This window comes from Physeter macrocephalus, chromosome 20 (assembly GCF_002837175.3).
Source record: "Physeter macrocephalus isolate SW-GA chromosome 20, ASM283717v5, whole genome shotgun sequence".
Classification (NCBI taxonomy): domain Eukaryota; kingdom Metazoa; phylum Chordata; class Mammalia; order Artiodactyla; family Physeteridae; genus Physeter; species Physeter macrocephalus.
In genome coordinates, this window is record NC_041233.1 from 26,714,070 (window position 1) to 26,741,873 (window position 27,804).

General features: G+C 44.6%; 1 protein-coding gene across 1 annotated transcript in view; it reads right to left on the reverse strand.

The window, feature by feature from the left end:
* LOC102993792 (leucine-rich melanocyte differentiation-associated protein) overlaps positions 1 to 27,804 on the reverse strand; it is a 129,476-nt gene that overhangs the window by 48,234 nt on the left and 53,438 nt on the right. Inside the window, exons 3-6 of the mRNA XM_055081164.1 lie at positions 20,416 to 20,544; positions 14,158 to 14,295; positions 3,698 to 3,815; positions 2,304 to 2,335 (exon numbers count right to left, since the gene is read on the reverse strand). Of these exons, the coding sequence (XP_054937139.1) occupies positions 2,304 to 2,335; positions 3,698 to 3,815; positions 14,158 to 14,295; positions 20,416 to 20,544 (417 nt within the window). The remainder of the gene's footprint in view (positions 1 to 2,303; positions 2,336 to 3,697; positions 3,816 to 14,157; positions 14,296 to 20,415; positions 20,545 to 27,804) is intronic.

Below are 27,804 nucleotides of genomic sequence, written 5' to 3' on the forward strand. Positions count from 1 at the left end.
TTATGTCACAGAAATGACAACTGCACTCTTTGCCAGAACAGGGATGAATAATTACAGAGCCAGGACATAATAAGTAATTCTAACCGTTGGATTCTTGCACTGTCTCTCTGACGTGCAGGGCCGGCGTGCCCGCCACGCATGCACTCCTGGACAGGCCTCTGCACTGATTTGACCTACGTTTCCCGGAGCAGCGAGGGGGTGGTCACGGTCTGGTCACTACAGAATCCGTTCTTTGCGGTCTACCACCTCCTCTGCGTCCAGCTTGGTGCTCTCTGCATTGACAGTGGCATGATCCGATGGCCAATATTTGACAGAGATATATATTTTCTTTAAAATTTTGGGAAATGAGCAAAGCCGAGCTGTTGTAGGTCCATTCACTAAACACACACACACAGAGACTAGAAGAGCCACTGCAACGTTAGCTGTCACTTCCTAATGAATGACAGCATCGTTCTGTACAATCAGAGCTCAGACAGAAGGCCGCTTTTAAACAACAAAAGCCAAAAGGCAGCCACGAAGGAGAAATGTGTCATCGTGAGAGGCAGAGAGAGCCAACTCCACACTTCAAGCGCTGGGGCCTGCCAGGTACCAGATCAAACCCTTGTGACTCAGGGGGTTTATGAGTTACTGGATGATTCTGCATTTGCGTCAGCCGAGAACACCCAGACTGCCCGTTCCCTACCTCCAAGGCAACGGCTGTGATTGGAGAGGCATTTCCCATTCTCCCAAATACCTTATGTCAGGAATAAAATGAGAACAGCTCCCCAAATCACGGCCCCCTTGATCATCCATCAGCGCATTCTGCCAAGTAAGCAAAACAGGACGCCATTGCCTCAGAAAGGACAGAAGCCAACTTGAGATTCCGAGTCCGTGATGAAAAATAGGTCTTCACCAAGTGTGCTCAGCACAGCATCGGCAATTCACGGAGAGGAAATTGCTCTCCACTTAGGAGCCGACTCCGGGTGTACACATACCTCCCAGTACATATATGTGTATGTATATATATATATATATATAAGTAAATATATATATATATACACACACACACACACAGAGATGGAAAGCATATATACACACCTGCAAGGAACAAACATATGTCTGTACATACTGTGAGCAGGCGAGAATCAGCCTTTTTAATCCCAATTTATTAATTCAGCAAGGAGCTCATCATTTGACCTCTTTCTATCTGCAAGAAAAGTACCAGCACATTGCCCAGCAAACAGCAGACAGAAGGGAATTGCCTGCCATTCATGAGAGGCATACAGCTTGATATGAAACCAGAACACAGAGAAATCCTCCAGTGCACTTGAAAGATCACACTGTAAAGAGAACACTTCACTGGGAGGCCAGATGGTCTGGGTTCTGGTCCCAGTTCTGCCTCCAAGGGACTGTGGGGCCTTAGGGAACTACGTCCTCTCCCAGTTCCTTCACCCATAAAATAAGAGCACAGACCAGGTGAGTTCTGAAGCCCTCTCCAGTTTGGAAATCATGGAACTCTACGAAAGGATAACCACCAAATGTCCTCATGCTTTGTCAGAGTATTTTTGTCTCTCTCCAAATAATTAATGGATATTTCAAAGCTTAACACAGTTAGTAAAGATGGTAGTATCAACCACACAAACATGAGCTAATTCTATAACTGATTAGAAACTGATGTGGAGCTTTGAAGGGCATTTCTGATGATGGTGCTAACGACTCAGAGAACCAGCTACTGCTGGATGTTAAGGAGTCATTCCCTGCTTTCAGAGGCAGGGGAGGACTTCAGTCCCCCCCCATCTCTAACTCCAACAGAACAGCCCTGCTCTTTCCTGTTTTCTTCACTTAGGCCTTCCTCAGAGGTTCTGTCTGGACAGAGAGATGCATGGGGAGAACGGGGAGATGAGTGCTCCAGGGGTAAGAGATCGGAGTGGAAGAATGTAGGCTCCGCGGTCAGACACACAGGTAAAGCGCGGGCTCTAGCAATGATGAGCTGGTGACTTGAGCAGCCCAAATAGCGTCTTAAGGCCTGAGTTATCTCATCTGTACAGTAAGCCAACGTTCCCTTCCTTCCACGTTAGAAGATTATGTGAGGACTCACATACCTGGACACAAAGAACCTCAGAACAGTAGTGGATGACATTGACACCCCACTCCAATATGATGGGTATACCTTTACGAATCTTCCGGATTTCCAGAGCTTCCGTGTCAAAGACAGTGAAAGCAGGAGAAATAGCATCTATTCTACAAAATGCATGCATACACGACGGTGGGAAATTCAGGATGGGCAGGAACCCGAGATACTATAAACAGTCTATTTGTCGTACTTTGGTTTGGTGATACGGGCTGTCTCTGGAATCTTTTAACCAAAAAAAGAAAAAAAAAAAAGGAGGCCAAGAAATAAATTATTTCTTTTGAACAAAATCACAAAAGCTGGAATAACTAAAGGCAGTCATGAGCAATACATCAAATCGGTGCCTCCATTAGTAAAACTGTTAACACTTTAATAGCTACAAAGCGAATCACTCAATTAATTTCCCACATGCTGAAACAGGTAACAATACATTTATCTGCCAGTATTATACTCTCCATATCATGTATTTCCACAACTGTTAGCAATTTTATTCAGCATAACGGGAAATAAGTTGCACCTCATGGATTCAGGGAGAGAAAGTGGCCTGAGGTCTGCTGCCAGCTGAGCAACTTGACGGAAGAGTTTTCATTTTTCTGTTTCGTTCTGTTTGTTTTTTCCTCTTTCCCTCTTAATCACTTCCAATGCATGTTCAGAGTGTTCAAAGTCAATCAGTGAGGACAAACGAGACCTCAAGGATTTCTGGGCTAGTGTTTTCAACACACGAGCTAGGATCCCACAGGAAGTGACCGTAGCGCCACAGAGCTCCAGGACAGTGAGGGACCTCCAAAGGGGTCATCAAGTCCATTCCCCAGCCTCAGGCTTCACTGAAGGACCCCAGCTCCTCCCAAGCCCATGTCTTTAATAATCTCCTTGTGTCTGAATCCAAGACCCCAAGCCAAATCTCCCCTGCCTCATCAATGCTGTCATTAAGATGACACCACGTTCAATCCCACGGTCTCGAAGCAGACTCAGCTGGCGAAGCAAAGGTCAGTAAACAGCATTCCCATGAGCTACATGACGGAAGCACACACCAGTCCCAGATCACATTGTCAGAAAAATCGCCTTCCCTGCCAACAACATTTCCAAGAGCTATCAAGCCCTCACCTGTGGACAAGAGAAAATCACTCTCCCCCAGCTACCCTTTGGTCCCAAGAAAGAAGGGCCCCCTCTGAGTCACTAGAGGAATCCTACCCCCCTGAGAAACAGTAAATGCCCAATGCTTTCCTGTTTCTCCTTTCTTAGCTACAGACCTGCAGAGGCCCCACCCTGTAAATAAAACATCTTCCACGAGGCCCAAAATCCTCCCCAGGAACGTCACCATTGGGCTGTGTATGATGCTGCTTTATTGGTACAAGAGCCATCTGCCTGAAATCACCTTACCAATAAGGTCCCCTAGGCTGGGTCACAGGAAAACCCAGTTTATACCCAGTTCTACTTCTTGTTTGGCCAACAGTATATCCATGGATGAAATCCTGGTGTGAGATCCCTCCTGCATTCTGAACACATAGGAGGACTTCCTCCAGGGTCAAAGAGTATCCAACAGGTGAGGCATAAATCCTTGCAAAGAACAGTGAGTAGAGGGCTTACCTTGGGCTTCACCACCTTCATGAACGCCCCTCTGACCAAAGCTTCCTCTCGTTCTTGTTTGGTTACTTTACGAGCATCCAGAAACTTCAAGTTGGGCAGCTTGTGCAGAACAAAGCATCTGGAAGAGAACAGTCAGAGGTAACTCAGGAAGACTGGGGTGACAGCCTCAAACGTTCCTGCAATTTGTCTGATGAGCAGGAAACTACACCATTAGGTCTTCAGAAGTTTAGACCTTGGTTCCTGCCTCTCCTCTCTTCTTTCACAAAGAATGAATAACCACTCTTTGGGGAAATCCAAATGGTTCTATTTTACACAGATACACAACTAAACTTTCAAAATATACTCCAATGGTTGCTCTTGACTCAAAGGTAGATACACATACACACACACGCACACACACACACACACACCTGGATTAGCCAGTAAGATCCTATCAACGTGTTTACCTTCTACCATTCTGAAAAATGGACCCAACATCTTGGCTACACAAGAAGTTCTCAGTGAAAATAACCTACAACCTGATCATACCATTAATGTCATTGCCATTCCTATGGGTCATCTGTATCATTCTCATCTCTGAGATAACAGCAAATCTTCATTTTGAAGCTGAGACAAGAGACTTTAATTTGCCATCAAGATAATAATAATAACCTGGGCAACTTTGGGATAGCAGTAAGAAACACATAGAGCTGAGAAATGCTTCCCTGAGGAATCAAACAGGGGTCTTGAGGACTTTTTTCTCATCATCACTGAGTTACTTCTACACTGGCGCTATGGAGATTATCTCCATCAAGGAGAAACAAGGAGAGTTGGTTTCTAGGGGATATTAATAGCCCCCAAAATGCTATATGGTCTCCATCCCCCTGGAAAGAGTCTTTGGGATCCATTACGGCCTCCAAGGATAACCCAATGACTGACCTCTTGTGTGATGAACTATCAAGCAGGTGTATGGACTTGACAAGAAGACTTGCCTGGCCAGGAGACAGGTATATAAACATATAAATAAATATATAAAAGGTATAGACACCTGCCTATATGTTTCCTTCCTCAATGGTAGTCACCAACCCAGATGTTCTCCATCAAGCCCCCATACTCCATCAAACAAAGGAGCAATTGTTTAGACCCTGTCTTGCTTAGGAAGAAGAGTAGAGGACCCAACGTCAAGAGCAATAAATCATTTCCGTGGGAATCTGACTTTTTCTCCCTGTACCCAGCGTCCTCCGTATCCACCCATCTTCCAAATCCCAACCCGCAGGAAGTTTTCTCCTGCACCCGCAGCCCGCATTGCTTTCTCCCTTCTCAACACTCCCAGGAGGCATTTTCAGCATCCTGCAATTTAACATTTTATTGTTTTTTAATTGCTTTGCTGGTGTTCAGTTAATGTCCTCACCTAAAGTATAAGCTTTTTGAAGGCAGGGACCAGGTTTTTTGTGTTTTTTTTTTTCCTCACCCTCACACCATTTAGAAAAGTAGCATTAGAACGGACTCCATAAAATACCAGTTCATTTCAGTTGCACAAATATTTCTTAAGCACCTACTACGTGCCAGACCCTAGGTATACAGAGGTGATTACAACATGGTTTCTGCTCTTAAAGAGCGTCTTAGCGTAATGAGGAAGAAAGACTCACACAAAGAAATTAGAAATCAGCATAGGTAAGTGCCAAGTTTGAGGTTATACACAAAGTAGCTTTGGGAGCACAAAGAAAGAGGAACAGGAAATCTCAAGAAGGCTTCAAAGAACCAAGCCCTAAAGCAGCCCAAGCACTGAGCTTTTTCTCAGTGCACATGTTACTTGGGGTGTGTAGCAGGCCTCCCTCCTCAGCAAAGCCTTGGGTTCCCAAGGCCAGCTTCCCCATTCATCAGATGGTCTCACATCACCCCACGGCCTCACATATGCTTGTCCAGGTAAAAGATTTAGCTGATCACTCAGGTGCCAGAGACAACAGCTTAGAGGCCTCTGATCACAGCCTTCATATTACTCTTTTTTAAAGTCAAAATACTCTAAATTCTCTTGTGTATCCTTTTCCTCCCCTGAAACTTCCACACCAACATCTGAGGTCCTGGAAATTTGACGATCTACTTCCTGCTTCCTCCCTGGCCTCAAACTATGCACTACCTTCTTTCCTGCTTCTCCCTGAGCATTTCCCTCTCCAAATGCCGCCTAAGCTTACCCTAAATTAGAAAAGTTCTACAAAGGCCCAAATGACCTTTCTATCCTCCAGGAGAACTCCCACTGGCCTCAGTCAGTGTCAGAAAAAACTTCCATCTTCTGCTTGTAGCAGCAAAGTCTTGATGACAACAGATTCTTTCAAATAAAGACACGTACAGATGGAAACAATATGTCAGGAGTGACGCTCAAAGGAGTAAAGACACCCACTAAGTGTAGGGTGGGAAAAGATGAATATTCAGGGGAAGAAAACATCAGTATTAGAAAATCAGCCAATGTTTAATGATGGAATGAAAGATGTCTTCACAGGGCTGGCAGGAACCACGGTGACAACAGACAGCACGTTGTCATTTTGCCCCACTTTGGATCACAGCCCTGAAATCAAAGGAGAGAGAGAGAAGTGCTGGCTTTTAAGCTAGTTAAAAATTTTAGATGACAAAGAGCTGCTGTTTTCAGAGCACTCTTCTTTTAGAACCAAAGAAACACCCATGAAATAGGCTGCCAGTCACCCCTGAAACTAGAGGTGACTTGACTCCCATCCTGTTGGCCAGCCTGGGGTTTCCAGGTGGTCGATGCTTAAACATGTTTGAGAGGCACCGAGAAGGCTCGTCCCAGATATCTCAGTCGGAAACTCAGCTCAGGGCCCGAAGTTCGTCTCTTAAGAGATGTCTTCTTTCATTTACTTACACATTCACTCACCCAACAAATAATTATTAAGAAGCTACCACCTGCCAGGAACTGCGCTAGGTACTGAGAATAAGGTGATGCACAAAACAGACAAGGTCTCTGCTCTCAACGAGCTTATATTCTAGCACAGTTGTTCTCAAACTTGAGGGGGGCATCAGCGTCCCCCAGATGCCTTGTTGAAACGCATATCGCAGGGCCCCACCCCTAGAGTTTCTGATTCACTATATCTGGAATGAAGTCTCAAATTCACATTCTGATTAAGTTCCCAGGTGAGGCTGATGCTAACTAGGCCTGCAGCGAACCACTGTGCAAGTGAAAATAACATCACGAGGAATAACAGTTTGGGAATTATGAGGTTGGTAAGGCCACCAAGAGTCTCCTTCTCAGTTCTTCTAATGGTCTGTCCTGCTCCAGTGTCTGTGGTACCCGGCGCCCAGACAGCAGCCACATCTACCAGACCTTCCTGCCCCTTGGTGGTTTGGAACTGGCTCCAAACATTACTGCCAAGAGATAAGTCCAGTGGGCTTTCTGCCTGCCTGTCCCATTCTGGTCTTGGGAGATCTATTTCCCTTTGTTCTCGATCATGTCAGGGTGTCAAAAGCTGCAGCTTCAATCCTGAGTATAATACAAGTTTGCCATAAAAATACGAGAGGATTCCCGAAGCCACAGAATGAAGGCTTTTACAATATCAATTCAACCCTTGTAAAGTTAATCCAGGGTTATTTGTTGCACCAAAATCTCTTTACGGTGATGTATTACTTAGTTACTGGGGTTATCACAGCCATATCCTAAAGTTGCACAGTACATAAAACATTTCAGTTAACAATGCGGGAAGGTTAACTCCCCCAGATAACCTGCAATCGCCAGGGCGAGTCCAGATGACATGCCTCTGTCAGCTTCCACGAGCTATTGATGGTTCAATCAGTTTGTTTTGAAGGTAAAGTACAACAAAAGGGCAGTAAACTTATTCAGACTGTCAACAGGGGCTATCGGGAATGGGGCTTGCAGGTAAGTAATTCTGGGTGTTTTAAAGCTATTATCAAACAGCAATGGTTGAAGGAAGAGACAGCTACTAATAACACAGAAGGCAGCCATCATAAACCACTTTATGGCAGAAACCCCCGTCTATAAATCCTGCAGCACCCGGAGACAGCTTCAGATTTATAAAACTGCTTGTTAAGCCAGGGCACTGCTTAATGAAAAGAGATCCGTCTAAGTTCTAAGGCTCACGTCCCCTGCTCCAGAGGGCAATGCCAACTTTCCTGACCTTCCCAAGGTGGCTGGGAGAAAGCCGCAGGGCTGGGAGGGGTAGGGAGTGAAATCAGGGGCCCTCCTGGCTGTGATACGGAAGGTGAGGTTATCAAGAGGAGACCAGGGACCCTGGGAAGGTGTTCAAAGACCCATCTGTCTCTGTCTGCAAACAGATTCTCCAAAAGTGAGAGCCCCACACAGAGCTTTTCGGGTTCTCTCTCTTTTCATAGAGGATGCTCCACTTCCTGAAAGAACTTCTCTTAGGAAGTTACCGGTTACCTACAACTGGTAGGGGGGACAAAAGGAACAGCAGAAAGGCTTTTTTGTTTGTTTATTTGTTTGCTCCCAAATCAATTTTCTCTACCGAAATCCCAAAGCTCTGGCATTTTTCATCTAGACTTCAAAGGGAAGGGAGGGTGCTCTTGTCTTCTGACCACATCTGCTTCCCCGGGGGATCTGGCTGCCCCCCAGGCCCTCTGCACAACCACAGAAACACCAAGACAGATCTCCGATGTCTGCTTCTGGGGCTGGCTGCCATGTTTCATCCTCTGAGGAGACTCTACTCAAGAAACACCAAATTTCCAGATCCTGAGGGAACTGGATATGGCGTCACTGGGATTTTCCCCACTTCCTTCCTTTCACAGCACTCAATGCTTCTTCCTATTGCTTCCTGCTGCCTTCTTGCTCCCAGGCATGGGAAGGGGGGGAGACCTGGTGACTGGTGCCCCACCCAGGGGCCCCGAGGGCAGCAAGGGGTGATCCATGAACTGCTCTCAAACTTTCACAAAGCGTAACAGAAAAGCGTGGACATGCCAACAAAACATCAAGCTTCTTTGCTCTTGACTGGATGACATGAACCCCGTTTGGTAACACTGCTTACCTCATGCAGATCAAAAGCACTGATCAGCAGCTAAACGTCTCTGACGAATTTTAAAAAGTTAGCAGCTGCTTAAATGCAGCTTATGGAAGAGACCAAAGCTTTCAAGTGTTGGGCGGAGGGGAGCGGACAAAACGACAAGAGGGAGGTCTTCCCACCAAAAAGCGTGGGGACTAACGGGGCAGAGGAAAGTGCCCGGGCTCTGGGCTTCGCCTGCTGTGTGATCTTGGCTCAGTCTCTGCCACCGTCCTGAGTCTCAATTTCTCCATCTGTGCCACGAAGGGAGAGGGATACATGCTGCCCCAGCCTCTTTTAAGCTGTAGCTGGCTTGAATTCCATGTGCCTCCAAGTTAATTTACAATAAATGCATCCATATCCTCCTTTCTTCTTACTCCAATTTCCTTGTCTAACCACCCCCGCACATCTCCAGGTAAAGGAGAACCGTGAGGAAAAGTCAATAAAGACCACAGAGGGATGAACAAACACTGTGAGTGGAGAGACGACAATGCTCTCTAATGAGCTGAGGTGAGCTCACCTACAGCATTAATGAACGCCTGACAACCGGCCAAGGCCAGCTGACTTCCCTCAGTTCACCGGCAGCACGTTTGAAGTCTCAATGCAAACAATACACCCACAGGACAGACCAAGGCCCTCGACAGAGGGTCACCAGCAATTACTCTGTGGGCTTCTGTCACTTTGATCTCTGGGTCGTGACCTTTGCTTTCTTGTGATCTTCAAAGCCCAGATTGCAGATTAGCTGGAGAATGCTCACTGGGTTATGTAAGCCACAAGTTTTACAGCTCCTCTACGGCTGGGAAATGGTGGTAACCCAGGACGGCCAGCAGTCGATGGCAGGCCCCTCCCTCCTTCCCCTTGGCTGAGTGAGACAGACACTGGGCAGGCCCCAGGGCTCCTCCCTGGGAGGCAACAAAGAAAGGGTGTCACGTTTTAAATAATTTCAAGTTGTAAGGAATACAGAGGGGCCTACTGAGGAGGAGGGAGGAAGGAGAAGCCAACCGGAGATTGGAGTGGCAGGAGAGAATGAAGGATTTAGTGACAGAAGCGTTTAGTGGAGGAAGGAACACTAAGAGACCATGAGACCAACTCCCTTATTTGATGCCTGAGGTCTAGCACTTGTGCACCATGGACTTCCACTCTACTGTCTTTCCTGCAGTAAAGAGGAAAGAAAAGAATGACAAAGGAAGACAGAAAAATAGACCGTCCTGGGCATCCAAGTCCCCCAGACTTGATTTATTGTCTGGCCAGTATTCAAGTCCACCGGAGGCCCCAAGGAGATCCTTAGTAAAGTGGTGGTCCCCCGGCTCAGCTCGGCTTCCCCATCCTTTCCTGCCCCAGTCCTGAAGGCTGCTGCTGGACCTTCAGGTCCAGCACCACCACTCAACATGCACCTCCATTCAACATTCATTCCAAAATAGCAGCCCACTGTGTACACATGGCAAAGCAAGGGCAGGTTTCAGCGCCTGTAATAACGTGGCAATGGAAGTATTTCAGCTATGAGCTGTGAGGAATGGCACAGAGAAACCCCAGGCTCGGTTTAGTTCCTGCCCCAGCAGGACCAGGGCACTGCTCAACAACTTGGGAGTATGTTCATGCTCACTCACGGATTTAAGGGGCCCATTTTACTGTTGGGATGTGTGCCAAGACAATCCAACTGGGTGCATAGGGGTAAGTGAGGAAGGAAAAGGGGTGATGTTGCGGGGAGGGGAGGAAAGCATCAGTAGAAACTGAAGCAACTGTGGGTCCATTTCCAATAGCTCCATAAACCTGGTCACTTCCCATTTCTGGTCCAGTGGTTGTCCACCATGTGACCTGAAACTGGACTGACCTCTCTGAAATCAACATATCTCATGGAAATGAAACAAAAGACGTACTTGTTTTGATGTATGGCTGGGTGACATATTATAAATATTACATCACATAACCACAGAGGATGCCAATCAATGTGAAATTTTTTTAGACAGCTCTAAATGAACCATGGGTTCTTGCTTCTGAATACACTCCTTTAAGGCTCCTACTACTGCTTAAATGATTAATAGAAGACATATTGTCAGAAAATGTACTTAAAGTGAAAAACAGTAAACTGTAGAAATATCATTCATTTTCTAAGCAATTTTCAAGTAAAAATGTCCTATAAATTTACATAGAGGCCCTACTATTAGGCTCTGGGTAATCAGCTAGAAGGAAGGCTGACCTCACTCTTTGTGGATAAAGGGCCAGGAAAACATTTTACCAAAAGGAAACAAATGGTGGCTACACTGTTTTGTAGAAACCCAAATGCCACAGGAACTCAGGATTCAGAAGTCTTACTGTGAAACTGTAAAATTTCTCAGGGGCACATGAAGCACAGACTCCAGGATGAATAAAGCAGGGCTGCTTACAGACCACAGAAAAGAACTGCCTCATCCACCCATTCATCTCACCCAAATGCAAGGGTGACGGTGCTTGTTAAAGCAGAAATAAAAAATAAGTAAAAGAAATAAAAAATCTAGAATTGCTAGAGAACAGGCCTGCCACTCCACTCAAGCATCAGAGGCCGTGCAGTCGATGTATAACTGGATGGGCCCACATTGAACGTTCCCTCCACCGTTCTTAGTTCCTGTTTCTCTCAGAGGGTGCACATTTTGCCGATGTGGTGGGTGACTTACAGATTTCCTAAGGTAGTTCTGACCAGATGTGATTTCGGCTGTGTGTGGCCTCTAGAATCCATCTCCTCATGGCAACCTTGACATATGTGCACTAACACACAGCCTCCCCAGCCCCAGCCCTCCACGGCTTCCAGGGGTTAACAGACATGGAGTGGGGAAGGTATGGTTGGAGGGTACCCAGGCCAGCCCAGGAGCAGGATCACACTTCTACAATCAAGCCCTCCCTAAAGAATCATGACCCAACGACCAACACTTGGGTAGATTCTGAAGGATAGTTCCTTGCTTGTTAACTGCATTTGTTGACATCCAAGTGGATCTAATTCTAAATAGGCAGTGGGCACCCAAGGTGCCCAAAGGGCCCGGCATTTCTCTACAAGTACTCAGCTTCTCAGATGGAACAGTAATTTCAAGCCGCCTCCTGTAAACAGTCACCAAGTCCCTATTACACAGCCAGTACTACTTTCAGTATTGATAAGGCTTCAAAGGGCAAGAAGACGCAGTCCTGACCTTCTGGAAGCCATTCTCTGGATGTCGACATATATGAAGTAGTCAGAGAAATATACATGATGGAATATATAAAATGGTATGAGATGGTCAAAGGGGAACTGTAACTGCTTGGGAGGACAGTATCTCAGAACACCAGAGCCGACAGGGACTTTAAGTACCCCTTAGTCCAGTCGTTCTTGACTGAGCATCAAAGTCACCTATTGACTATTTTGTTGCATTTGGCACTAAATGAATCAAAACGCCTTGGATGATTCACAAGTATAGCCTTGGTTAAGGGTCACTGATCTAAACTGTCCTCCCCATTTTAAAGGTCCCACTGGCAAAGCTGGACTCCACATCAGATCTTTTGATCTGACCCCTTACACCATGGATCTAAGTATTTTTTCCAATGAGACTGGTTACAATAACAACAAAAATGGCATTAGCTTTTCTTTTTCCTTTACAACCTTCTCTTTGAGACTGAATAGAGTAAGGTGGAGTGGGAGATTTTCCTCCCTCTATTACTCTCATTCCAAAAAAAAATACACCTACAGTTCAATTCACATATAACTCCATGAATAACTGAATGAAAGAATGAATGTGTGTGAATGTGTGCATACACACATATACACACATGCATGTATATGTACATATATAAAATTTATTGGGTGATTTTAAAGCATTAAAACCAGAAATCTAAAGAAAAAAGTCAAAAAACAAATGAGAATTTCCCAAACAATTCTTGGTTTACTAAAAATGTTAACTGAGAGAACTTTCTTGTACCTCCTGACCCTTCCAAGATATATCTTATAATAAGTTGCTGCCAGAAGATAAAATGTTTTAAATGATCCCTTCATAGCTGAAATCAAGCTGTTAAATGACTCAAAGTTGATAAGAGTAACTGTTAAAGAAGAAAATTAAGTTCTAAGTGATTAACTTAACAGGTTGATTTAGAAATTTTAACTATTTACTCGCTGGATATTAACCATATTTCTGCTAAAGAAATCATATTCACATCGACAGTATCACATCCCCAATAAAAATCTTCATGAGGAAAAAAGATTTAGTGCATTTCTTTTGAAGTAGGGATAGAGCTTTATTCTAAGATGGCTTAAAAATAGTCTAAGATTCCTACAAAATTCTTCCCAGTAAAGAAGTACAGCTGAATTTCTGCTGTACTCTTGCTAACATGTATATGTATATGTATTTTTTTTGACATACAATGTTCAATAACCTTCACTATTTCTTACAGATTGCCTTTATATAAAATGTATGCCCTCAACTGCATTCCTTCGTGGGTCACCACAGATTTAAAAATCTGATCCCCAATAGAACCAGTTCCTCTCGAACCATTATCCTTTCTCCCCAATCCTCCCAAACTTATTTTCCGGTAGCCCTACCTGCCTTACACTTCCTTCCTTCCTTCCTCCCTCCCTCCTTCCCACATTGATTCATCAGGTGGGGTGTTAATGAGAGCTCACATCATAATGGAGAGAAAAGCTACACCACACATATGAAAAGATCATTCAAAACATTTACAAAACAATAATGAAGAACAAGAGCATACAGAATTCCAAGTACAGAGGAAAAATGAGTTTAGTAAAATGGGTTAGATCAAAAAGATTCCCTAAAGAGAAGTGAGTTTGGATCAGGTATTTCAAAGCAGATGGTTCAGAAGTTGAGAAAAGAAAAAAAAGCATTTCTACCTGGAGCCCATCAAATCCCATTGTTGGTGGACACAGAGGCATAGCTTTATGGAACAAAGCCATATGCCTCATGGGATTTCCTCTTGGGATTGTATATAAGCTCCCTAAACCTTTGTGGGAAGTACCCTCTCTCTAAATAGTGACTCAGAGGCAGACAGAAAGATCTTACGACAAGGAGCAGGGGCCAGCAAAAAATAGCCCACGGGTCTAACCTGGCCTGCTGCATGTTTTTGTAAATAAAGTTTTATTGGAACATGGCATTGCCCATTCATTTACCAACTGTTCATTGCTACTTACGCACTAGAATGGAAGAGTTGAATAGTTGCGACAGAGAACATAGGACCTTCAAAGCATAAAATATTTAATATCCAGCCCTTTATAAAAAAGTTTGCCAATGCCTGGCCTATACCACACAACAGCTTTTCATGTTTCTTGACTCTGGTTACCCTCAATGAAGGGAGACCCTGGCTATAGGGTACCCAAGGGGGAAAGTTTAATACAGCATGAAGGGGCCACTGATACCTACCAGACCTCTACTATGCACCCCAGAATATAATATTATCTCCCCAAAGATGTCATTTTTCCCTTCTCACACCATGCTCAAACCCCTAGATACTCACCTGTATCTCTTGTAGTCTTCCTCATCCTTTTCCAGGCTGACTAGCTCGTTGGGACATGCCACATTTCCCAGCAGGCTGAGGTACTCCAGAGCTGGTGTCGCTTCTGCCAGATGATCAAGCAGGCACTCCAAGTCAGTGATGTGACAAAGGTTAAGGATCTTGGTCCAGAAAGACAAAAGGCTTAGCAAGGAGCACAGACCATACCTGACGGGCACAGCCTAGCAGCTGACTGAGTCCCGTCTGCTCCCAGGACAAGACATGGGTGAGGGTTGAAATCAACTTGCTGTGGGTGTCTGGCATGGCTAGTTTTTCCCTCCTACTGTTTGGGACACAGCCCAGCTTTTCTCTGGGCAGGTGAGGTTAAGTCCAGATCACTTAAGAAAGAATGAATGAGCTTAATTGTTTCATTGTACTTTTCTTTCCTATATAGTTCTACTTTTGTTTTAAGTGATGAAGGGTAGATTCCACGTAGTAAAATATTTTACAATATGCAGCACCATAAAACTTTATTTTTTCTAGTAATGAAAGCAAGAAATTACTTCCAAAGGCCTCATCAGAAATATATTCATTCTCCTTTAGGGAGAAATTCATCATTAAAACGTGGGAATGGCATGGACGCAAACAGGGATTAGCAGCATCCATTACGATCTGACAGCCTCTTGTGGAGCTAAGCATTGCTCAGTGGCCTCGCTGGTGGCAGTAAGACATTGGATTGGGTGAAAAGGAGAACAAAGCTAGGAGGAGAAGACAAACAGTTAGGACAGTTTTAGTGAAGCCAGGGAGGTCAGAAAGCATTTCCTGAGAATCTGTTGTGAAATCAATATTCTATGAAGGAGAGAATAAAAAAGAATGATACTTCTCGTCATTTCCTAACACAAAAAGGAGAATTTAAAACACTGAAAAATGAGGGGTCATATGCTTTTGTGGGATATCATGAGGTTCTGTCATCCAGCTGTGCTCTGTACCTCAGTTGCTTTCAATTTGGGCTTATTCATTTAAGGCATCGAGGCTTTGGCTAACAGTTAAGTGTTCAAAGAACTTGTAAAGTTTTGGGGTGTTTAAGTGATTTCATATATCTATATAAAATGCCATTACAATCTCTCAACAATACTTCCAAATGTGTAATACCCAGTTTACAGGTACAGACCCTTCCCCAAGACGACACGGTAAGTTGCTATGGGAACTCAAGTCTGGCCTTCTAACTCCACGCACTGGTTTCCTTACCACAGCCCAGCTGTGTAACATATAGCACTATTCTTTCTTCCTTTTGGCACTATAATCCATACTGTCTCTTCATACATGTGCTTAAGCAAAGAGAAACAGAAAATAAAGAAATGAAGTGTGATTTAAAATGAAGTCAGCTTATCACCTTTCCCCTACCCACCTCCAAAAGGCAAGTGGGAGAGAATAATTTGATTGTGCAAAGGTTAACTATCTACATTTTCCTGACATTTCTGTTGTTCCCTTATTTAGGATTGAGTATTCAGACATGATATGGCTGAGACTGTCCATACTCATGGGTGAGCAAGAAGGAGAGAGTGTGAGAATATGAGTGCTGAGGAGAGGAAGTCAACTCCATGGCCAGTGGCCACGGGACTAGTCCAAACAAGCCAAAGGAAGAAGAGAGAGATAAGCTATAAATATGAGATGAAGAGGTAGACTGGGACAACCAAGCTCTTAGGTCTACCAGAACAGGACACCAAAGCTGAGGGCTGAACAGAAGCGGAACACAGGGCTGGGAGATCAAGGAGGAAGTGTGCAGCTGGGAAGGTGAATTGAGAAGAAATTTGCCAGATGCTTGGTTTGGGCTCTGGAATCCCTCTCATATTTGTTCTACATTTGGCACGTGACTTGCTTTGGCCATGGGACAGCAACATCCATGATGCAGATAGGGCTTTAAAAGTACTTGTACATCAAGCTTTGCTCTTGGAGCATCCCTCCCACATGGAAAGGCCTGTGCTAGCCTGTTGGAGACGTGTAGTCCAGCCAACAACCAGTACCAACCTCCAGATATATAAGCAAGGCCATCTCAGATCATCCAGCCCCAGCCGAGCCTCCAAATAACCGTGATTGCATGAGTGACCCAAGCAAGACTAGCAGAAGAACCATCCAGCTGAGCCCTGCCCAAATAGCTGATGCACAGAATTGTAAACCAAAAATATTTGTTATTTTAAGCCACTAATTTTGGGGGTGGATTATTATGCAGCAAAGCTAACTGACAAAGCCCTAGTCTAAGGCATTTGATGGAGTAACAATAGCAATATGGAACCTCATAACTGTTGTAGAACCTGGAGTATTTCCATAAGTAGGGAGGAGAGTCAGTTGGCTGAAAAGGTCAAGTCAGGAGTATAGGATAAGAGAATGGCATGTAGTGTTACTGCTGCTTTTACCTGCCTTTCATCTTACAACTTCTTGGTCAAGTGCATGGGGAAAGTAAACCAATCTTCATGATCACACTGGTAGATCAGGGGAGAAAGAAGTCACGCTGCATCATGAAAAAGCTAACTAGTTATCTTTTGTATCTACTGGCAATAAAGTACTTACAACAGTGTAGTGATATAACTGGCCAGCTCTACAGCTACACACTGCCTTCCACTGCAGTCCCTTTCACACCACCATCATTGCTCCCTGAGCATTACCGCTACAGATTGGAGAAAAGGACTGAACCAAGGAAAAACAAGAAGCCTGTTAATATCTGATGATAGCAACACTGAAAACAAAACCGTTATTCAGTCCACCTTATTCCTTTAAAAATGAGAAACATTCTGCACAGCAAAGGAATCCACCAATGAAACAAAAAGGTAACCCACTGAATGGGAGAAAATAATTGTAAATAATATTTCATAAGGGGCTAATATCTAAAATATACAAAGAACCCATACAACTCAATCGCAAAAGCAAAAAGAAAACCAATCCAATTACAAAATGGACAGAAGATCTGAATAGACATCTTTCCAAAGAAGACATACAGATGGCCAACAGGTACATGAAAAGATGCTCAACGTCGTTAATCATCAGAACCACCATGAGATTTCACCTTACACCTGTTAGAATGGCTACTATCAAAAAGACAAGAAATAATGAGCGTTGGTGAGGATGTGAAGAAAAGGGAACCCTTGCGCACAGCTGGTGGGAATGTAAATTGGTGCAGCCACTATAGAAAACAGTATGACAGTTCCTCAAAAAATTAAGACTACCATATGATCCAGGATTCCACTCCTTGGTATTTATCCAAAGAAAACAAAAGGAACTTCTCTAACTTGAAAAGATGTATGTACCCCCATGCTCACTGCAGCATTATTTACAATAGCCAAGATATGGAAACAACCGAAGTGTCTATCAAGGATGAATGGATAAAGAAACTGTGATACACACACACTCAATGAAATATTATTCAGCCATAAAAAACAATGAAATCTTGCCATTTGTGACAACATGGACAGACCTCAAGAGCATGATGCTAAGTGAAATAAGTCAGACAGAGAAAGACAAACACTGTATGATCTCTCTTATATGTGGAATCTAAAACAACAATAACGACATCAAGACCAAGCTCAGAGATAGAGAGAACAGACTGGTGGTTGCCAGAAGAGGGAGGGGGTGATGGGAGTAAGAGAAATGGTAAACTACTTTTTTATTGCTATCGTTTTTAGTTTAAATAAATTGAAAAAGTTAATTAATTAATTCTAAAGTGGATCCCTGTGCATTTTCAGTATATTCTATGCCAGGTTATGAAAATGAATCCTCTAAAATGGGAGACAGTAACGCTTAGTAAGTTCACATGAAGCATGAATATTAGTAGAATCTAACCTAATCAGACTAACCAGGTAATCTGCCAGGCATCAATACTTACTCAATATCTCTTCAATCGTCAGTGGTAATAGAAGAAAGCAATACTATAACCTATGTATTTCAGATACACTGGTATCCAACAAATACTTTCCAATAATTGGTTATTACATAAATCAGTGGTTGATCAAAAAAAAGAAAAATCACCCACTGATTCATCTGCAGACTGGGATTGCATGAAATGACATTCTCTCACAGCTGGTATGCCCTTCTCTTAATTGTTTTGCTCGGGCTGGTGCTAAAAGGAGCTTGCAGTTCTCAGTACATACCAACTAATACTACAGAGAAGCGGCCAGGAAGTGTGCTGAGTGAGAAGAGGAATTGAGTTTGGGATTTGCATTTGTACAGCATTTGCTGTACAGTCCTGTGACTTCATCTGTGGGCTGTTAGGGAAGCCCTTCTCACTGTACTATTTTTTATATTGCCTTCTTGACAATATCCCGGGGCAGAGGCAGCTGGTTTTATAGCTATGCAGAAACCTGCTTTGCTTATGTCATCATTGTACTTTGATTCCAACATGCAAAAAAGTTTTTCACATATTCCTCTTTATGAGTCATTCTGATAGGCAGGTGAAAGCTGTAACATCACACACACACAACGATGCTAAACAGAGGCTCTGAGAAGCTTACTTAACCATGGCCACACAGCTAAACATGATTAAGCTGACTCGACAACCCAAGCCCAACAACTCCAATACTCCACAGTGACGTGGGACACAGGATATGAGCATTGAGGTCCATAGGAAGAATCATATCATCCAAATTCTAGTCTAATTATCCTTTTATTCTTAATTGATTTGAGAATATCATCCAGCTGATCATCCCAGACAGCTAAGGAACCCATAAGATACACTGACTGTAATAATTTTTCGAACAACAACTAGGAAACTTGGTTGACCAAAGGATAGGAGAAGAAAAAAATATCCATCAACATTTCATTATGATTAAGACCGATATTTACTTGTAGGCCTTCTCCTTCTTCTAAGAAAGTGCCTATTATTAATGGACACAAGTAGCATATTTTACTGAATAAAGAAAATATTAACTTACGACTTACCATATAAACAGTGGCTAAAAATAATTGTGCAAATCAGTCCTAAAGCTGACATAAACATATATGTTAATCTTAACATATTTATCTGGCTTTATTTCATACTCTATGGGAAAATGCCCCCATCCCATTTCTATCTCTAACTTACCATGTGAACAAGTGATTAAACCACACCAGGTCTCAAATGCTCCATCAATAAAACAAGGCGATTGGACTTCAAGTCTGAAGTAACACAGTAAAATGGAAAGAACTCTGGATCTGGCCACAGTTGAGACTGAATCCGGGGCCTAGCATCTTGTTAAATTTCTGGCTGTGGGCCTATATTTCACCTCTTTCCTCATCTAGGTAAATGGACAAACCACACCCTTCTCAAAGGGTTTGGAAAGAATGAAAAATAATACACTTAAAGTTACCTAGCAGAGTGTCTGATCCACAGGAGTGCTCAATAAAGAACAGCTGATGATAATGATTTCTTCATCCCATAATCATTTACTGAACCTCAAGTCTGCACCAGACATTATTCTAGGTGTGAAGATACAGGAGTTAACAAAACTGACAAAACTCCCCACCTAAGCGAGCTGGCACTGTGCAGGCATGGAGGTCCACAACTCTAACAGGGAGGAGCTGTGTGGCTTACACTGGATAAAGGTTCTGATTCCTTTCTTAGCCTCACTACAGAATCCAGAGCAACTAGTCCCTTTGAGTCTCATCCCAGGCTGCTAGATCCTCACCCACTTAAGGAGAAACCACACACTAGAATGGCTCTCCTCGGCCCTTCTCATCATCCTAGTACCATAAACACCCCAGAGAGCAGAGCTGGGCCAGGGCTTCCCACTAATCCTCCACCTGAGCCCCTTCCCCCTTCTCTTTGACCAAAAGCATTCCCCAAGCCTGCACCAAAGCCTTCCAGAAACCTCCCTGAAGGCCAAGGTTGCTTGGACGTACTACCCCCTGCTTCCCACCAGAGGTCGCCCTCCCACACAAGCCTAAGCAAACAGAACCCGGCTTTGCCTTCTCGGAAGGAGTGACATTATTTTCTTTCTCTATTTTTATCTATTAAAAAGATTTCTTTACAGCCATAACTTAGATCTCTACACTAAAATGGAGCAACAGGAAGATATAATGGTGCATTTCATTTATGAATGACCTGTAATAAATTACTCCAAAGTGTCCCGAGTGCCAGGAGACAGAACGCTTTGTCTGCCCACGGACTGTATTTCACCTGCTTTAATTTAGCTGACACATAAAACTCATTTGACATTTCGCAGGTATCTGTGGGGGGCGGGGGGAGGGGTAGCCTGCGGGAGGGGACCACTGCGGGGCTGGGGGGGAAGTGTGGGTGGCGGCAGAGCCAAGGATATTTGGTTCTTGTTGAGGGTTAAGGTGTGGAGCCTGGGTAACCCTGGCAACACGAGGTCATCCCCGAGCAGATTGTTGTCCAAGATGAGTTCCTCCAGGCTCCCGAACGCGCTCAGTCCTTCCAGTGACCTGCAATGACAAAGGCAACAGGAAAAATGATCCTGCACTAAATCAGGGAGGCCATTATGAGCCGAAATAAATATTTTAACCTTCCCTTTCAGGACTGGGAATAGTTTGGGCTTGGTGCCTGTCAGCAAAGTGAATGACAAGAATTAGTAGCGGGAGCCGGGGCGGGGGCGGGGGCGGGGGGAGAAGGGGCCGCTGGCACTCACCGCATCCTTCACGCATTGCCAACATGAAGGATGAGGGTCACTTAGTGAGTAGCCAGGATCCAAAACAAAGGGCTTCAGATACGGCCTGCAGGATAAATTTGTCAATGTCTTGTGCCTTCAGGCACCCAGCCTCAGCTGACCCTAACCTCCATTCCCAAGATAAATAACTCTGTCACAGTTCACCTTCATTCCCTGGACACAAATTTAAGTTGTCATCCATCATTCCTGCCCAGAAATATCATACCCCTCTTACAATAATAAATATAACTTCAAGTATCATTTCTTAGCGGTTCTCCTCTACGCAGTCCTAGGAAAAGGCAAGGAAGGCTTCCTTTCTCTGCGTTCACCGCCTTTGACTTTCTCTCCCCTCTGCTTTTTTTCCTTACTAATCACTTAATTTGCTTCTGCCCAGTGTCCCTGTGGCTGCCTCAAAAGGCAAGATATCTGCGGAAGCACGGAATCACTCCAGTCTGAGTGGCTGTTGCTTTTTCTCTCATGATTTCTTTTTGTTTTTGTTTTTGTTTGGCAGGGGGAGGTGAGGTAAGGAAGGGGTTGAGGGAATTTCTGCCTCAAGGATCCTGACTTGACGTTTACTGTTTTAATTTATGGAAAGTGGATTTCTCACTTCATTTTTTTGAAAAAAGTGCCGAATGCAGCAATGGAGATGTCAGGGCAGTAAAGAAACAGGCTTCGGAAAGAATTAAGTACCCGGCTCAGAGAAAAAAAAAGTATCGGGGGAAAACAGCCCTGTTTATAGACATAGCTGAAAGTTAACTGTTAAGGTTAGGGGCAGAGGGCTGCTGGGAGTGCAGGCAGCGAGGGGCAGCTGTGCGCATGTGCCTGCCCGGTGCACGCAGATGGTAATTACAGAAAGCTGCCCGGTGGAGGGACTCACACGGCCACATGCTCCCAGCTCGTTCACCTGCCAGACCCAAGAGCTGTGCTGAGCTTGCACAGGCTGACAGCTGAGCTACAACGACGTTGACCAGAGGGTGGACTCACACAGGGTTGCCTGGCTGCTCTATAAAATGTAACGAATCGGGGAGATGCTGTCTAAGCTATTTATGCATTTACTGATGGCCCTTCCATCACAGACCCTCCTGCTTGCGTGTGCAATGTCGGTACATGTGATGTGACTGTTCAGTGCCTGTATGTGTGGCGTGAGTGTGAACTTGAGCACCAGACCTTCCTGAATACATCCATCTGTCCCTTGTGGGACCTGTGTCAATAGGACTCCAAAATCAAGAGGAGGTGAAAGATGCCTGGTGAAGAAGCAATTCAACCCCCAGACTCCACTGGGCCCAGAGCTCCACCAGCAGCCCCACTCCTGCCCCAAACCTCCAGGTGGTCCCAGCCACGGCCCAGCACCCAGACCACGTCTAATCCTGTAACTGACACTACTTGTGCCGTAGCAGGGGGGCAATACCGCATATACTTGGGGTCAAGGGTCAACAGGGTCGCCAAGTTCCATTTCCTCCTCCTCCTCTCTCTCCTTCCTCATGTTTCAGGAAGGCAAAACAAAATTTATACACGTACAGTCAGGAAGGCCTGGGGTTTTACTTCTGTGCCATCATTTACTTGCAGCCTGGATTTGGGCATCTCAACAACCCCCTTCAGTTCCCTTCTTCTATGTTGTCCCAGCTCACAGGATCTTACAGGGAATACGTGGGAGAGGACTAACAACCTATTAGCAAATACTGGTTTCTTTCTTCTCCTTCCTCATTGATTTTTCTGGAAGCCCTGACCTTTGGTCAGGGGTGGGGTGGGTTCAGGATACAGGGGGTGGGCAGAGGAGATGTGCAAAGGTGTGTAGTAAGTGTGGCTTCTGCACGGAAACTTCAAGCTTTCTTGAAGTCCCTTCCTCCTTGGGGGTTACTGAGTGCTGATCCCTAAGTGTTCAGGACTAGCCCCTGTTTACCTCAAAGGGAGTCACGGCCACCTCCCCATCCGGGCACCTAATGGATGGCTAATCAGTCCTTTGTGTACAAACATCAGCTGGGCTCTGGTCAAAGGTGGCATCCAAATACACGTTGTCCCGGAGTTATGTTATCCAAATATAATACTTTCATCATGAGAATCAGCAAAGGGTTGGCAACTGGCAAGCAGAAGAAAGCTCCCTTCCAAGAGTGCTTCAGGGGAGTCATAAGACAAAATGACACCACATGGTGAGGACAAAGCCGGGAACACTAGAAGGAGTGCCCCCAGAGATGCCTTTCCCTCCAGGGTGGGCTCTAGGGCAGAGCTCAAAACAGGAGGGAGACTTCAGAGAGCACTTGGGAAGCTCAGGCTCAAATCCCCTGTCACCTGTCTGGTTCGAGATCCTTTTTGCCATGTCATATTGTTAGCTGCTCAGTTAAAAGGCAGGTTACGGGGGGTGGGGGGTTGCTAATTAATAAATCCCTGTCTTCATGTCATCACTGGGGTGTGCACTTGGTGATTTAATCAGCTAAATTCAGAGCTGAGGGATTGGAGGGACAGGAGGCAGAGAGCGTAATGAAGGATAAAACTGGAGGGGACAGGATTTCTGCAGCTTGGCTGGCATGTGGAAGGCAATAAACAGATGCTTGGAAGGTGCTTTTAGTTTTTACTTTTTAAAAAAGTTTACTTCTGCGTTATTGCTATTGTTGTTGTTGCTGCTTTCCTAGAAGGAGACGGGGAAAGAAATTACGTGGGTCAATCTTTGAGCTCATACCCCTATATACAAGATGCCTGCAAAGAGACGTGTGCTATTAAATGACAAGGCAAAAAAGGCTTTAAGGGTCCACACAGATCTATGCTGTTCAAGGGACAGCTATGGTAGCTACAAGAAAAAGATGGCAGGACTGGAATTTCTCCCCTATAACCTTGTGTGTGGACAGCAAAATGCACCCCAGACCCAAGAGCCCTGGTGGAGGAGGTGAGCGTCACTCCAGGGTCACCCACCAGCTTGGCTGGCTGTGGCTACAAATGCCTGAGGGGTGGGCTGGGAAGGCCAGGCAGGCCTGAGTGCCACGGACAGGGGCTGGACAGGGAGGGCAAGGCACAGCCAGCTGGAGAGAGGTCTTCCCGGCCCAGCAAGGAGATGTCAAGGGCAGGCAGGGAGACCCGGTGTGCAGTCCGATCTGTGCCAGGTGGTTTGCTCTGGAAACCTAATCAGCACCTCCAAAGTGCACTGCAGGCTGCCAGCCTCCGCTCCACCAGCGGGAAAGCTGCCCATTATGTCACCCACAGGTACCATCTTGGTTACCTCGTTCGCAGGGCTCCGGCTGGGCTCCCCTAGGAGCCGCTGCGGCTGCTGGGAGAGTCCCAGTGCCTTTTCCAAAGTCACATCAAAATGACAAAACATCACAATGCATTCAGCTCCAGCGGATTCAAACAGAGAGAACTTTTAAGTTTCCACTGTAATTAACCCTATCCTCGTTAAGATAATTATGATCAAGCTTCCTGTCAGAGTTAATATCCCAGCATCATTGCCCGTGGCTCCCACTCTGCCTTCATTAGCTTACAAAAACAGTGGCGCTAAACAGGCCTCTCGCCCTCTGCAAGTCAGGCCAGTGCTGGGAGCCTCACAGAGGGAGGGACCTCAGGCAGGGCAGCAGGGCCTCCTGGAACCCCAATCCCTTCTGCTCCTGGGTGGGCGCACACTCAGTGGCCTCCATCCTTTCCCCAAAAGTTGTCAGAACAGGGAAGGAGAAGGGCCCGGACCAGAGCCAGGCTGGGAGGTTTGGGCAGGAGAAGTATTCAAATGTAGCTCCCCCTTCTCCAGCGAAAAACCAGCCAGGAAAACCATCAGAAAACACATCCAGAATTCCCGGTTCAAGAACTGCCCATCTCTTTCCTGGGGTACAGGCTATGGTCAGAACTCTAGACCTCTCTGCCCTCAGCTCCCAGCCTGTAGCGGGGATGATAATTCTGCCTGACGTGAGATGGGCAGAGAACGGGGAGACAGTTAACCACAGACCCTGAGAAAGAAAAGTATCCCTTTGTGGAACCACAGCTGCCTCAACTCCAGAACCAATTAAGAAAAGAAGATTTCTACTAAGGTCTTTATCTACTCCCTCTGTGATATCTACCTAAATATCCATATACATATTTTTAACTGAGAAAATGGAGAGGCCGTGGAAATCCTAGAGGACCTAACCCACATATCTGATGTCTGCCACACTGGCTACTTCTGCAGACCTGCTCAGGCCAGCCACTGCCTGCTCTGTAACGGTCTTTCTGCATGACTCCTGTCTGCCCAGCTCCCAACAAAAAGGGATCTCAGTGCAACCTCCGAAATACCTACAAAGTTGCCAAATGCACAGTAAGGGCTCAATGCCTTTTAGCCAACTGACTAGTGATCAGCCAGGAGCCTGTGAGTTGCTGAGAAAAAAGCTGCCCATAGCATGGCAAGGGCGGGACAAAGAGCAGGCCTCAGGGTGACCAGCCAAGGGCTAGCAGGGAAATCCCTCAATCTGCATTCTTTCAGAGGCCAGAGTGCCTCCCTCTCTTTACCCCAAGGCCAAGTGACTGAGAATAGGCAGAAGTGACACTCGGCAAGTCTGCGCCTGTATACCAGTACTGGTTGCTGAACTATTTAAGTAATTCCTTACCAATTGGTAAAAAACTGCAGCTCTTAATAGCCTGGGTGCCCCACCCTGTTACCCTGGCCACTCCCCAGAGCTCCCAGACCTTTGCACAGTTCAGCAACTAAGTGGTTAATGTACCTCTCACCCTCATCACACAGGACCTTCAAGGACCCTGCTTCAGCCAAGCTCTTTCTGACTGGTCAGTGCAACTGTTACATAATTTAAACATCGCACTTGAGAGCAGAAATAGCAACTTGTACACTTTAGTCCTCCCCACCATGCCAAGTACAGTGTCTGGCACACAGCAGGTTCTTGGTGAATGTCTACGTACAGACTTACAACAGAGGCCATGACCAAAGCTACAAGGACAGGACAGACAGCACAGAGCTACATGTGGGGAATAAAGGAAGAACTATGAGAATAGGAAACTTGTGATATGACTGCTTCCCGTTCCAGAAAATGGCCCAGTGGCACAGACATTTTTAGAAATGCTGTGCATCTAACCCATGAGTGGAATCCTTTCTTTCTGCCATAAAACATTTTTTATATCCTATTTAAATGGATATATATATAACTATAGATAGTACATAATATATAGTATATTACTATAGATAGTATATACTATAGTATGTCACTGTTCATAGTGTTATCTGTACAGTTGGCACTATGTATTTTCTACATATTTTTCTGTCATTCAGGTCACATAACCAGGGGTATATGTACAAATAATAATATAAATCAACTGTCTATATGGTAAGTATATCAAGAGAGGATGAATGTGTCTTTAAAAATTAGGAGAATGTGGAAAAGGCTCTAGGCTATGTAAGACAGTGTATAGTGACACCATGTGACAGTATATCACATGGAATTTGTCAAAGTCACTTTCAAAGCCCTATTGAGCCCCCTGTCAGGATGAATGATCCCTGATCTTCAGAGAATAAAATTCAAAAACGGTATAAGAGATCTGAACCCAAGACCAGTCAAAAATCTAAGGTAGTTAGCTAGGTGTTTGTTAACTCTATGTGGGATCAAGTCCAAAGCCATCATGCACCATACTTGATACAGTAAAACAAAAAAAGAAACTGTTAAATATGATCCCTCAAGAATTATGGAGAATGAGCAAGGAGCTAGGAGCCCAGAAATGAGTGTCTGCATTTCCAGTTATTTGAAAAGGAAGGTAAAATTCTATAAACTTTAGATTGATAAGTTCATAAACTTACCTACATGGAATTCTAGTCAGAATGTAGCTCTGAGGAGCCATTATTTTCTTGTCCTATATTATAGGACAATATAAATCATGTATGTGATCATGTAACCCTTTTCACTTTTGCTGCCAGGAAGCTCAGAACTAAATTATGACCCAACTGTAAAAAGGCAGTACCCCATGGTCTCTATATTTGCTTTCTAACTTCACTGTCAAGGCTTATAAATATTTTATAGACTATCTATATATTGTTTTTTGTTTTACTAATTATAATAAGCTAGCTCAAATCCTTTGGATAGTAAGGTAGGATGGATATATATATATATATATATATATATATATATCAATTTAATATAGCATAGCTTCTCAAACAGGCAGTTTCTGTGAATTAAGGACAAGTTCTGTGAGGCCAGCTATTAATGTGGACGGCTGACTAGGAATAAAGATGTATACTGTATCCACATTTCACAATGTCTTTGAAAAGAATTCTACTAATTCTAATGATATCCTTGTGGCAGAAAAGCAAAAAGTGGACTAGAAAATGACCACTTTAGCTAGAGTCATAACCGGTTTGAAAATACACCTGAAGAATACTAATTAATGGCTCAGCTTGCTCTGGGGGAAGGTTCTGGGGACTTTGGTCCTGATGTTTTGCCAATGACTTGGTTAAGGACAGGTTTATCACATTTATGGAGGCCAGCACCTAGAAAGATATTTAAAAGACTGCAGTAGGAACCAAAATGATCCTGCTAGAATCAAGCCATTGTTTCAGCCCAACAAGATGACATTTTTCAACATCTAATATAAAGACCTAAATATAGATTTAGAGTTCAACTACTCCAAAATACCCATTGAACTAAAACATTAAAAGGCAAATGAAAATTGGGGAAAACGTTTACAATCTCTCCGATAGCATAAGGTTTAACATCTTTAATATGAAAAGAGTGTTTGAAAATCATTAAGGAAAAGCTGAAAGCCCTAGGAGAAAAATGATCAAAAGACATGGAGAGAAAATACACAAGGAATGCAAATGGTCAATAATGAAAATGTGGGGTGAAACTTCAGCTTCATTGGGAATCCAAAATATTCAAATTAGACAAAATATTTTCACCTTACTAGCAAATGCACTGTTTTCTTAACTCTTAACACAGTCTTGTCAAAAGTTCAAGGTAGGGCTTCCCTGGTGGCGCAGTGGTTGCGCGTCCGCCTGCCGATGCAGGGGAACCGGGTTCGCGCCCCGGTCTGGGAGGATCCCACATGCCGCGGAGCTGCTGGGCCCGTGAGCCATGGCCGCTGAGCCTGC